This window comes from Rhinopithecus roxellana, chromosome 10 (assembly GCF_007565055.1).
Source record: "Rhinopithecus roxellana isolate Shanxi Qingling chromosome 10, ASM756505v1, whole genome shotgun sequence".
Classification (NCBI taxonomy): domain Eukaryota; kingdom Metazoa; phylum Chordata; class Mammalia; order Primates; family Cercopithecidae; genus Rhinopithecus; species Rhinopithecus roxellana.
Window position 1 is genome coordinate 24122148 of NC_044558.1, and position 13262 is coordinate 24135409.

General features: G+C 47.4%; 1 protein-coding gene and 2 pseudogenes across 1 annotated transcript in view; 2 read left to right on the forward strand and 1 right to left on the reverse strand.

Annotated features, from left to right (window-relative positions):
* The first annotated feature begins 848 nt into the window (after positions 1-848).
* On the forward strand, positions 849-941 carry LOC115900148 (annotated as a pseudogene).
* Positions 942-4863: 3922 nt separating this feature from the next.
* Positions 4864-5176, reverse strand: LOC104657406 (annotated as a pseudogene).
* A 3627-nt stretch (positions 5177-8803) lies between these two features.
* The window catches only part of DRAM1 (DNA damage regulated autophagy modulator 1), a 44199-nt gene continuing 39740 nt past the window's right edge, over positions 8804-13262 (forward strand). Inside the window, exon 1 of the mRNA XM_010357189.2 lies at positions 8804-9153. Coding sequence (XP_010355491.1) covers positions 9023-9153 — 131 coding nt within the window. The 5' untranslated portion in view covers positions 8804-9022. The remainder of the gene's footprint in view (positions 9154-13262) is intronic.

Genomic DNA, 13262 nt, shown 5'->3' on the forward strand with positions numbered 1-13262 from the left:
CCTACGCCCAGGAATGAACAAGGACAGCTCGGAGGTTAGAAGCAAGATGGAGTTGGTTAGGTCATATCTCTCTCACTGTCTGTTATAATTTTGCAATGGCGGTTTCAGAGTCACATGATTTTTTTTTGTTCTCCAGTGCAAATAGAACTTACATTTACACTATACTGTAATCTGTTAAGTGCACAATAGCATTATGTCTTTTTTTTTTTTTTGAGACAGAGTCTCGCTCTGTAGCCCGAGCTGGAGTGCAGTGGCCGGATCTCAGCTCATTGCAAGCTCCGCCTCCCGGGTTCACGCCATTCTCCTGCCTCAGCCTCCTGAGTAGCTGGGACTACAGGCGCCCGCCACCTCGCCCGGCTAGTTTTTTGTAGTTTTTAGTAGAGACGGGGTTTCACCATGTTAGCCAGGATAGTCTCGATCTCCTGACCTCATGATCCTCCCGTCTCGGCCTCCCAAAGTGCTGTGATTACAGGCTTGAGCCACCGCGCCCGGCCGGCATTATGTCTTTAAAAACCACGTACAGACCTTAATTTAAAAATACGGCCAGGCACAGAGGCTCATGGCTGTAATTCCAGCACTTTGGGAGGCCAAGGAAGAAAGATCACTTGAGCTCAGGAGTTTCAGACCGGCTTGGACAACATAGTGAAACCTTATCTCCACAAAAAATCAAAAAATTAGCTAGGTATGGTCGTGCACACCTGTGGTCCCAGCTACTTGGGAGGCTGAGGTGGGAGGATTGCTTGAGACCATGAGGTCAAGGCTGTAGTGAACCATAATTGTACCACTGCATTCCAGCCTAGGTGACAGAGAGACCTTGACTCAAAAAAAAAAAAAAAAAAAAAAAAAAAGTGTTCGCTTTGGCAACACGTAAACTAAAATTGGAACAATACAGAGAAGATTAGCATGGCTCCTTAAAAAAATAAATTAAAAGATAATTTTTTACAAAACTTTATTGACAGGGCACAGGTGGCTCACGCCTGTAATCCTAGCACTTCGGGAGGCCAAGGCGGGTGGATCACAAGGTCAGGAGTTCGAGACCAGCCTGGCCAATATGATAAAACCCCATCTCTACTAAAAATACAAAAATTAGCCAGGCATGGTGAGGACACCTGTAGTCCCAGCTACTCAGGAGGCTGAGGCAGGAGAATCGCTTGAACCCGGGAGGCAGAGGTTGCAGTGAGCCAAAGTTGCGCCACTGCACTCCAGCCTGGGTGACACAGCGAGACTCTGTCTAAAAAACAAACAAATAACTTTTATTGCTGGCGGGGCATGGTGGCTCACGCCTGTTATCCCAGCACTTTGGGAGGCTGAGGCAGAAGTATGGCTTGAGGCCAGGAGTTCAAGACCAGCTGGGCAACATAGTGAGGTCTCCATCTCTATGGAAAAAAAAAAAAAAACCAGATAAATATGTGTTTTAAAAAATACTTTATTGCAAAAATTTGCTCATCATCATCCGAGCCTTCAGCAAGTCATAATCTTTTTGCTGTTGGAGGGCCTTGCCTTGATGTTGATGGCTGCTGACTTAACAGGGTGGTGGTTGCTGAAGGGTGGAGTGGCTGTGGAAATTTCTTAAAATAAGACAGGGAAAATTGTTCCTTCTACAAAATATTTCTCTGGAGCATGCAACTCTGACAGCATTTTACCCACAGCACAACTTCTTTAAAAATTGGAGTTAATCCTCTCAAGCTCTACTGCTTCTTTATCATTAAGTTTATGGAATATTCTAAATCCTTTGTTGTCATTTCAACAATGTTAACAACATCTTCAGCAGGAGTAGACTCCACCTCAAGAAACCATTTTTTTTTGTTCATCCATAAGAAGTAAGTATGGCCGGGCGCGATGGCTCACACCTGTAATCCCAGCATTTTGGGAGGCCGGGGCAGGCAGATCACCTGAGGTCAGGAGTTCAAGACTAGTCTGGCCAACATGGAGAAACCCCATCTCTACTAAAAATATAAAAATTAGCCGGGTGCAGTGGCATGTGCCTGTAATCCCAGCTACTCAGGAGGCTGAGGCAGGAGAATTGCTTGAACCGGGGAGACAGAGGTTGTGGTGAGCTGGAATCACAATACTGTACTCCAGCCTGGGTGACCAAGTGAGACTCCATCTCAAAAAAAAAAAAAAAAAAAAAAAGTAACTCCTTATCTGTTTACCTTTTATCGTGAGATTGCTGCAATTCAGTCACATCTTCAGGCTCCACTTCTAATTTTAGTTATTTTGCTATTTCCACAATGGAGGAGTTACTTTCTTCACTGACGTCTTCAACCCCTCAAAGCCATCCATGAAGGCTGGAATCAAGTTCTTTCAAACACCCGTTAATATTAATATTTTGACCTCCTCCCATGAATCATCAATGTTCTGAATGGAGTCTAGAATGATGAATCCTTTCCAGAAGGTGAATCCTTTGCCCAGATCCATCAGAGGAATCACTATCTATGGAAGCTAGGGGCTGGGCATGGTGGCTCACACCTGTAATCCCAGCACTTTGAGGCAGGAAGGCTGCTTGAGCTCAGGAGTTCAAGGCCAGCGTGGGCAACATGGAGAAACCCCATATCTACAAAAAGTTTTTAAAAATTAGTTGGGCATGGTGGCACATTCCTGTAGTCCTAGCTACTTAGGAGGCTAAAGGAGGATAGCTTGAGCCTGGTAGGCAGAGGTTGCAGTGAGCCACAATCACACCATTGCACTCCAGCCTGAGTGTCAGAGCAAGATCCTTTCTTAAAAAGAAAAAAGAAAGTTGAAATTACTCCTTGATCCGTGGGCTGCAGAATGGTTGTGTTGGCAGGCATAAAAACAACATTAATTTCCTTGTGCATCTCCACCAGAGCTCTTGCATGACTAGGTGCATTGTCAATGAGCAGTAATATTTTGAAATAAATCTTCTGAGCAGTAGGTCTAAAAAATGGGCTTAAAATATTAAGTAAATCATGCTATAAACAGATGTGCTGTCATCCAGGTGTTATTGCAGATTTAGCATAATTCTTTGTTGTTTGTTTTTTTTTTTGAGACAGAGTCTTGCTCTGTCACCCAGGCTGGAGTGCAGTGGTGGGATCTTAGCTCACTGCAACCTCTGCCTCCCAGGTTCAAGGGATTCTCCTGCCTCAGACTCCCAAGTAGCTGGGACTACAGGTGCATGCCACCACGCCAGGCTAATTTTTTATTTTTAGTAGAGACAGGATTTCACCATGTTAGCCAGGATGGTCTCGATCTCCTGACTGTGTGCCGCCCGCCTTGGCCTTCTAAAGTGCTGGGATTACAGGTGTGAGCCACCGTGCCTGGCCAGTATAATTCTTAAGGGCTCTAGGATTTTTAGAAGGGTAAATGAGCATTGGCTACAACTTAGTCCCTGACTGGTTGCATTAGGCCCTAAAAGAGCTTGTCTTTGGAAGCTTCGAAGCCAGGCATTGACTTATCTCTGCCTGTGAAAGTCCTAGGTGGCATCTTCTTCCAATAGAAGGCTGTTTCATCTACATTGAATTTCTGCTGGTTAGTGTAGTCACCTTTATCAGTGATCTTAGCTAGATCTTCTGGGTAATTTGCTGCTTCTGTATTAGCACTTGATGCTTCACCTTGTACTTTTATGTTACAGAGATGGCTTCCTTCCTTAAATCTCATGAACCAACCTCTGCTAGATTCGAAATTTTCTTCCATAGCTTCTTCACCTCTTTTGGCCTTCACAGAACTAAGAGGTACAGCCTTGCTCTGGATTAGGCTTTGGCTTAAGGGAATGTAGAGGCAGATTTGATCTTCCATCTACAAGACTAAAGGTTTCTACATATCAGCAATAAGACTGTTTTACTTTGTTATCTTGTGTTCACTGGAGTAGCATTTTATTTATTTATTTATATTATTTATTTATATTTTATTTATTCATTTATTTATTTGAAAGAGAGTCTCACTCTGTCACCCAGGCTGGAGTGCAGTGGTGTGATCTTGGCTCACTGCAACCTCCTCCTCCCAGGTTTGAGAGATTCTCCTGCCTTAGCCTCTGAGTAGCTGAGATTACATGCATACACCACAAAGCCCAGCTAATTTTTCTATTTTTAGTAAAGATGGAGTTTCACCATGTTATCCAGGCTGGTCTTGAACTCCTGACCTCAGGTGATCCACTCGCCTTGACCTCCCAAAGTGCTGGCAAGGGCCAGGCGCAGTGGCTCACGCCTATAATCCCAGCACTTTGGGAGGCTGAAGCAGGTGGATCACTTGAAGCCAGCAATTCAAGACCAGCCTGGCCAACATGGCGAAACCCTGTCTCTACTAAAAACACAAAAATTAGCTGGGTGTGGTGGCGCATGCCTGTAATCCCAGCTACTCGGGAGGCTGAGGAAGGAGAATCGCTTGAACCCGGGAGGTGGAGGTTGCAGTGAGCAGAGACCATGCCACTGCACTCCAGCCTGCACAATAGGAGTGAGACTCCATCTCAAAACAACAACAACAACAACAAAATTAGCTGGGGATGGTGGTGCATGCCTGTAGTCCCAGCTACTTGGGAGGCTGAGACACAAGGATTGCTTCAACCCAGAAGGTAGAGGTTGCAGAGAGCCAAGATCACACTACTGCCTGGGTGACAGAGTGAGACTCTGTCTAGGAAAAAACAAACAAACAAACAAAAAAACCCAGAACTTTTACATTTATAGTGTATTTATTTTAAATATACATGTATACATGCCCTTTTTTCCACTCATTTACATATTTTTATTTGGAAATGTTTATACCAGTACAAGGAAACAATTTTGGAGACACCGGATGTCGTTAGTTATCATTAGTTTATTACAAAGGAGAAATACGGAAATTATTTACATGAAGAAAGATTTCAGAACTTCAGTGGAATGGGCAGCTTCACGTTGATGGCATTTCAATAGCGACTTATTTCAGTCTATGTACTTTCCAAGAATGTCACCATCTCTAAATAGGAAATAATCCTCGTCATATAGAACTCGTTTGGTGCCTCCATATTCCGGGAGAAGAACTTTATCTCCAACTTTCACGCTAACTGGTTGAATCTCTCCACCCTTTCCTTTAGAACTCGATCCAACAGCGACTACTCTTGCTTGCAATACTTTTCCTTGAGATTTTTCTGGAAGCATAATGCCTGCTTTGGTTACCCTTTCAGCAGCACTCCCTTCAACCAGTACTCAAAGAGTGGAAGGAACTTTCTAAACGCATGGCCTGCCATGACTCCCTCTGCCTCAGATTGGTACTGTGCTCTCGTGTATACATTTTCATCTTAAGCGACAAATTCTTGTTAGCTCTCTAGTCAGACAACTCTTTTTTTTTTGAGACTGAGTTTTGCTCTTTGTTGCCCAGGCTGGAGTGCAGTGGCGCGATCTCGGCTCACTGCAAGCTCTACTTCCCGGGTTCAGGCCATTCTCCTGCCTCAGCCTCCTGAGTAGCTGGGACTATGGGCGCCCGCCACCACCGCCGGCTAATTTTTTGCATTTTTAGTAGAGACAGGGTTTCACCGTGTTAGCCAGGATTGTCTTGATCTCCTGACCTCATGATCCACTTGCCTCGGCCTCCCAAAGTGCTGGGATTACAGGTGTGAGCCACCGCGCCCGGCCAGACAATTCTTATATTTGTGTTAAAAGAGATTGGCCAATTGAATTGCTTAATTCAGGGAATTACATAAGCAGCAGAAGGGTAAGATGATCAGGTGAATTCTCTTTGATATTATAATGTCTTTGCTTAGGGAGAGGTTTTTTTTTTTTTTTTTTTTAATCTGATGAATCAGTAGCAGGGCAGGAAAGGAAAAAAGGGAAGGAACAGAGTGATTTTCAGAACATAGAAACCTAGGTAGAGATTACAGTGAAACCATGATTGCTAGCTTTTGTGATTTTTATTTTTTATGTTTAAATTTTATTTATTTATTTAAAGACAGAGTCTCTGTCGCCCAGGCTGGAGTGCAATGGCATGGTCTCTGCTCACTGCAACCTCTGCCTCCCGGGTTCAAGCAATTGTCCTGCCTCAGCCTCCTGAGTAGCTGGGATTACAGGCGCCCACCACCACGCCTGGCTAATTTTTGTATTTTTTAGCAGTGACGGGGTTTCACCACGTTGACCAGGTTGGTCTTAAACTCCTGACCTCATGATCTGCCCGCCTCTCCTTCTCAAAGTGCTGGAATTACAGGTGTGAGCCACAGAGCCCGGCCATTTTTTTTTTTTTAGACAGGGTCTCGCTGTATTGACCAGGCTGGAGTTCAGTGGCTGCAATCTCAGCTCAACTGCAATCTCTGCCTCCCAGGTTCAAGCAATTCTCATGCCTTAGCTTTCCGAGTAGCTGGGATTATAGGCGCGCACCACCATGCCCAGCTAATTTTTGTATTTTCAGTAGAGACGGGGCTTCACCATATTGGCCAGGCTGGTCTCGAACTCCTGACCTCAGGTCATGTGCCTGCCTCAACCTCCCAAAGTGCTGGGATTACACTGCACCTGATCATTTAAAAATTTCTATTTATTTGTTTTTGAAATAGTCTCAATCTGTGGTCCAGGTTGGAGTTCAGTGGTGTGATCATAGTTCACTGCAGCCTTGAACTCCGGGCTCAAGTGATCCTCCCACCTAAGCCTCTTGTGTAGCTGGAACCATAGGTTATGCACCACCACACCCAGCTAAGTTTTAAATTTTTTGTAGATATGGGGGCGGGTCTCACTATATTGTCCTGGCTTTGGCCTCCCAAAGCGTTGGGATTATAGAACTGTGAGCTACCATGCCTGGCCAGCTTTCGTGATTTTTAAAAAGCCTTATTTTAAATGTTCTGCTTTGTTTTGTATGGTGGGTACTCACTCCACAGCCACAGTGATCTCTTGAAATACTAGTCTGCCCATGTTCCTAGTTTCTCCTTAATACCAAAAATAATCCTAGATTCTCAGCAGGACTTTGGTGACCTGGCCTCTTTGTTCCTCTCTCCATTTGCTGCCTCACACTTAAAATTTATGTGCTTTCGTAGTCTGTGTATGCATTTCCTCCAGTTGTTTTCTGGGCTTGGAATGCTAATCTCATTTTTCTTTGCCTGGTTAATAATTATTTCCTTTTGAAAAGTCTGAGGTCATCTGTCAAAAAATCTCCCTGGTCCTTCATCTGAGCCCGGGCTCCTGGCCCTCAGCTCTGGGCATGTCTCTACTTTACTTTTTAAAATCCTCTCCTCTCCATTTAATAGACCACATAACATAATTTTGTTATTTTGTTTTTATTGTTTTTTGTATTTTTGAGACAGAGTCTCGCTGTCACCCAGGCTAAAGTGCAGTGGTGTGATCTCAGCTCACTGAGAAAACCTCCACCTCCCAGGTTCAAGCGATTCTCCTGCTGAAGCCTCCTGAGTAGCTGGGATTACAGGTGACAGCCATGGTGCCTGGCTAATCTTTTGTATTTTTAGTAGAGACGGGGGTTTCGCCATGTTGGCCAGGCTGGTCTTGAACTCCTGACCTCAGGTGATCCACCCACCTCGGCCTCCCAAAGTGCTAGGATTACAGGCATGAGTCACTAGGTCCGGTCTAATTTTGTTATTTTGATCGATCAGTGTCCTAGTCCTGAGGGTACTATTACTATTTCATCTTTGTAGCCTAGCATGGCACCCATGAAATGTGTATATTACTGAAAGGAACCTATTATGTGGTCTATTAAATTACCTTTGGTCACCAATGACCCAACAATTTCGGCCACAAATGTTGGGCTCAGACTCCCTAAATTATCAAAATCATGTGCTTATAAGTGCCTCCAGAACACAAATCCCTTTCACAGGGTTTGAAACGTATCAAGTCACCATTAATCATCTTAGGCCAAGGCTCCAAGTCTGGGCTATTCCGGAACCCTGAGGGGAAAAAGAGAATTTTTTTTTTTTTTTTTTAGAAAAGGTCTTGCTCTGTCACCCAGGCTGAGTGAAGTGGTGTGATAAAGGCTCACTGCAGCCTCGACCCCCAAGGCTCAAGTGATCCTCCCAACTCAGTCTCCTGAGTATCTGGAACAGGTTTTTTTTTTTTTTTTCTTTTCTCTTTCTTTTTTTATTTGTAGCATGGGGGTTTCCCTATGTTACCTAGGCTGATCTCTAGTTCTTGGGCTCAAGCGATCCTCGCACCTCGGCCTCCCAAAGACATGGCATTCCAGGAGTGATGGCTTTTGAATGCCTCCCAGTGATGGCTATTCACGGTGCCCGGCCTAGGAAATCTTATTTCCAGGAAATATTCTCCGCTCTGCTGGAAAGCAGCACAATGGGCCTCCCGGCTCCGTGGGAGCGCAGTCCCACCCGCACGCCCCGCACCCCACCCGCCTACTCTCCACCCAACCCGTTCCCACCCTGTCTGGGTTTTCGGGTGTTCACCATTGATGTGGGAGCCACATCTGCGCCCCGTGGCCTGGCGAACCTCACTGAACACTTCTGCCCGATCCCCGCAGCAGTAGCGCGACCGGATGGCGTGGGTGTCACCACGCGGTGGACACTCTCTCTGCCGCGAAGCGCCGGCGGCGGGACCTCGGAGAGGGTGCCCTCGGGGTGCGAGGCCCAGCACTCCGGAAATCCCCCGGGAGGGAGGGGTTGGGAGAAATAAATCCTTTTCTCCAGAGTTGCGCAAGAACCAGCGCGGTAAGGCCAGGGTGGGAAGACCAGAGCGGGCGTCCCAGCCAGTGACCCCAGGCCGCCCGCCCGCGCCCAACCCAGCCCTAGCCGAGTGTCCGAACCAAAAGCGAAAGGAACCCGATCCCCGCGTCCCCTCCGGCTGCTCCGGCGTCGCGTCCGCTGGGAGGTCGCCGCGCGCCTCCGACCCTGCGGGGCAGCTTTGTGACTTCACTCGTTTCGCAACAAGCCCGGGCCGCCCGCGCCCCACCCACTCTGGCCCGGCAGCCTCGCCGCCCGCCACCTCGCTTCGCTCCTCGCGCTTCTCCTCCCTCCGGGGCTGGGCCTGCCCCGGCCGTCGCGGAGCCTCCCCTCCCACCGTCCGTGACCGTCCGCGCCCGGCCGCCGCCTCCAGGCAGCCCGGAGCAACCCGGCACCTGGCCTGGCTGGGCGCAGCACTCCGTTGGCGGCGGCGGCGCGATGCTGTGCTTCCTGAGGGGAATGGCTTTCGTCCCCTTCCTCTTGGTGACCTGGTCGTCAGCTGCCTTCATCATCTCCTACGTGGTCGCTGTGCTCTCCGGGCACGTCAACCCCTTCCTCCCCTACATCAGGTGAGAGGCAGGGTGGGCGCCAGGGCCCCAGGAGCAGGCACAGGGATCACAAGGAGCGCTGCTGATGGGGAGGGAAGGCGTCCGGACCCAGCTGGGGGCGTCGTGTGGTCAGGCTGAGGTGTGAGCAGGAGGAGAGGTGCTCCCGACAGCCTGGGATGTTTAGGGAGGCAGTGGGTGGGGCGCTGAGCGCTTTTGCCTGTACCCGGAGCGTGGAACAGGGTGGCAGCAAGGAGAGGTTCAGGATAGACGGTAGAACTTTCAGTCTGGGTATGGGACAGAATCTCAGCAGGACGTTCTCAGGCGATATTTGAAACAAGATGGGTCCTGATAGATGACATGTATTTTACAAGAGATAGATATACTAAACAGCCACTATTTTCACTTCTGCATCCCAGCATCCCTTGAAGTGGATGTTTGGGCTCATTTTTCCTGCAAGGGAGCGGTGGTGTAAAGTTGATGAAATATCATCAACGTGACACTGATGTCACACTAGTTAATGGTAGGAGCAGAATTCACACCCAGCCATGCAGAAAGCAACACTGTGTCGCCCCCAGGTCCCTGGAAGTCTGGCTTAAATTCTCTGGAGCTGCACCAGACACCTCTGGACACTGTGACCCCAAAGCCCTCAACTTGTCAACAACTTGTGACATCTTTTGTATTATTTTACCCATTCACTTTTCCTGTGCTTTGGCCTCTACCTTTCCTGAGGGGCACTTCAGTGCCAGGGACAATGATCTGATCCTCCTATGTGGGTTCCAGCTCAGTGCCTTTCTCATAGTGGCAGGATTCTTTAAACGTTAGAACCATCCATTCTTATCTAAGCAGTGTGACTCCTCTGGACATGCATTGGTTGGTGAACAGATGATAAGGTTGGTGACACCCAAGGTTTGTTACTGCTATGATAGAAAATGTAGGGCGTTTTCTTCCCTGCAGCCATTCTGTCTGGTGAGCAATGTTCTGTGTTTTTTTTGTTTTGTTTTGTTTTGTTTTCTTTTTTGGGGGTGGGGGTGGGGAGTGTGGAGAAAGGGGAAACAAAGATCAAGCAGGAGGGGACTAGCATTTTTTAAAAAAAAATTTATTTTTTTGAGACAGAGTCTCATTCTCTCACCTAGGCTGGAGTGCAGTGGCGCAATCTCGGCTCACTGCAACCTCTGCCTCCCTGGTTCAAGCAATTCTCCTGCCTCAGCCTCCTGACTAGCTGAGATTACAGGCCTGCACCACCACACCTGGCCTATTTTTTTTGTATTTTTAGTAGAGACAGGGTTTCACTATGTTGGTCAGCCTGGTCTCAAATTCCTGACCTCAAGTGATCCTCCTGCCTTGGCCTCCCAAAGTGCTGGGATTACAAGTGTGAGCCACCGTGCCCAGGAAACTAGCATTTAAAAGATGCAGGGAAGAGAGCAATAGGTAGAATAGTGCACAGAAGCAAATTTGAAGTAATGGTGATGGTTTTTGCCTATGAAAGAAGAGATGTTATTTATATTGAGAAGATGTTCCCATCTGGCCTTTTGTTTTTTTTCCATTTATTATTATTATTTTTTATTTTCAGTAGATACAAGGTCTCACTATATTGCCTAGGCTGGTCTTAAACTCTTGAGCTCAAACAGTCCCTCTGCTTTGGCCCCCCAGAGTGTTGGGATTACAGGAGTAAGCCACCACGCCTGGCCCTCCCATCTGGTATTATGCTTGGAAGAAACCTAGGCTTGGTTTCTCATGGCACATCTCAGGCCCAAGTGCCATCATCTTGCTTCTGAAGCAGGATAGATCCTTCTAGACTTGTGTAAAAGTAAAGAGCTGCTTGGCTGGGCGCGGTGGCTCACACCTGTAATCCCAGCACTTTAGGAGGCCAAGGTGGGCGGATCATGAGGTCAAGAGATCGAGACCATCCTGGCCAACATGGTGAAACCTCATCTCTACTAAAAATACAAAAATTAGCTGGACTTGGTGTCCCAGCTACTCGGGAGGCTGAGGCAGAATTGATTGAACCTGGGAGGCAGAGGGTGCGGTAAGCCGAGACAGAGCCACTGCACTCTAGCCTGGTGACAGAGCGAGACTCCGTCTCAGGAAAAAAAAAAAAAAGTAAAGAATTACTCTACCTGCAGTGCTGCTGCTTTTGTTTGTTTGTTTTTTTCAGATAAAGTCTCACTCTGTTGCCCAATCTGTAGTGAGGTGGTGGGATCACAGCTCACTGCACCCTCCACCTCCTAGGCTCCATTGATCCTCCTACCTCAGCCTCTTGAATAGTTCGGGACTGTAGAGAGGCATGTACAACCATGCCCAGCTAATTTTTTTTTTTTTTTTTTTTTTTTTTGAGACGGAGTCTCGCTCTGTCGCCCAGGCTGGAGTGCAGTGGCATGATCTCAGCTCACTGCAAGCTCCGCCTCTCGGGTTCACGCCATTCTCCTGCCTCAGACTCCCGAGTAGCTGGGACTACAGGTGCCCACAACCTCGCCCGGCTAGTTCTTCTTTTGTATTTTTTAGTAGAGACGGGGTTTCACCGTGTTAGCCAGGATGGTCTCGATCTCCTGACCTTGTGATCCGCCCGTCTCGTCCTCCCAAAGTGCTGGGATTACAGGCATGAGCCACCGCGCCCTGCTGCTAATTTTTAATTCTTTTTGTATTTGTAGAGATGGCATCTTGCTGTGTCCTGCAATGCTTCCTTTTTTTTTTTTTTTTCTAAGACAGAGTCTTGCTTTGTCGCCCAGGCTGGAGTGCAATGGTGCAATCTTGGCTCACTGCAACCTCTACCTCCTGGTTCAAGAAATTCTCCTGACTCAGCATCCCAAGTAGCTGGGATTACAGGCACCTGCCACCACACCCAGCTAACTTTTTTGTATTTTTAGCGGAGACGGGGTTTCACCATGTTGGCCAGGCTGGTCTCGAACTCCTGACCTCAGATGATCCACCTGCCTCAGCCTCCTAAAGTGTTGGGATTACAGGCGTGAGCCACCACGCCCAGCCTGCAGTGCTTCTTATTGAGAAAACAGTAGCCGTATTTGTCCCAGATCTGAAGACTGAGGACAGATCATGTGTGATATTCATTGGCCAGGCTGTCAAAGGCAGGTTTTGAATGTTCATGAAGGTGTCTGATGTAGTTGTGATTAATATCACTCCAAGGTGAACTTGAAATGGGAGACATTCAGAAATGGGAAAATAAGCTGACAAGGTGAACCACTTGTGAGATGCTCAAATCACAGACCCTACAAGGAAGTGGTTTACAATTTACCAAGGAAGCCTTCAGGAAAAGCAGAGTTACAGGAGAAAAAGGCATGGAATTGCCCCTTTGTTGCCAGGAGTTCTCAGCCAACACAAAACAAACATGTATTGATTGCCCATGTGCGCCTGGGGCTTTTAGGTTGTTTGTTCTCTGCTTACCTGAGCAGCCGGAGCACTGGATTACCTCTGCCCGCTCCTAGAAAACAAGTCCTTGGTGCAGCAACAAGATGTGGGTAAGAACCACACACAGAGAAGAAAGCCAGGCGCGGTCTCTACTAAAAATACAAAAAGTTAGCTGAGCGTGGTGGCACATGCCTGTGAGCCCAGCTACTCAGGAGGCTGAGGCATGAGAATCGCTTGAAACTGGGAGGTAGAGGTTGCAGTGAACTGACATTATGCCACTGCACTCCAGCCTGGTTGACTGAGTGAGACTCTTTCTCATTAAAAAAAAAAGAAAAAGAAAAAGAAAAACAGAACCAGACATAGAGAAGTGATGGAATTAACTCTACATTTATCCACTGGCCCTGAAATATTCAACCTTATCTCTCTCTCCTTTTTTTTTTTTTTTTTGAGATGGGGTCTTGCTATGTTGCTCAGGCTGGTCCTAAACTCTAGGGCTCAAGCAATCACCTGACCTCAGCCTCCTGAGTACCTGGGATTAAAAGTGTGCACCCCCATCCCAGGCTGACAATATCTCTCTTAGCTCATCATCTCCTCCTCTCCTCTACCCCTACCCTTTGTACTTCCCTTCAACCACATTGGCCTTGTGTCTTAACACATCAAGCACCCCTCCTTCTCAAGGCCTTTGCGGTGGCTGTTCCCTCTGCCAGGTGTTCTTCCTGCAGCTATTTTTCACTTACCTCTTTTGTTCAAATGTTACCTTCCTGCAGACT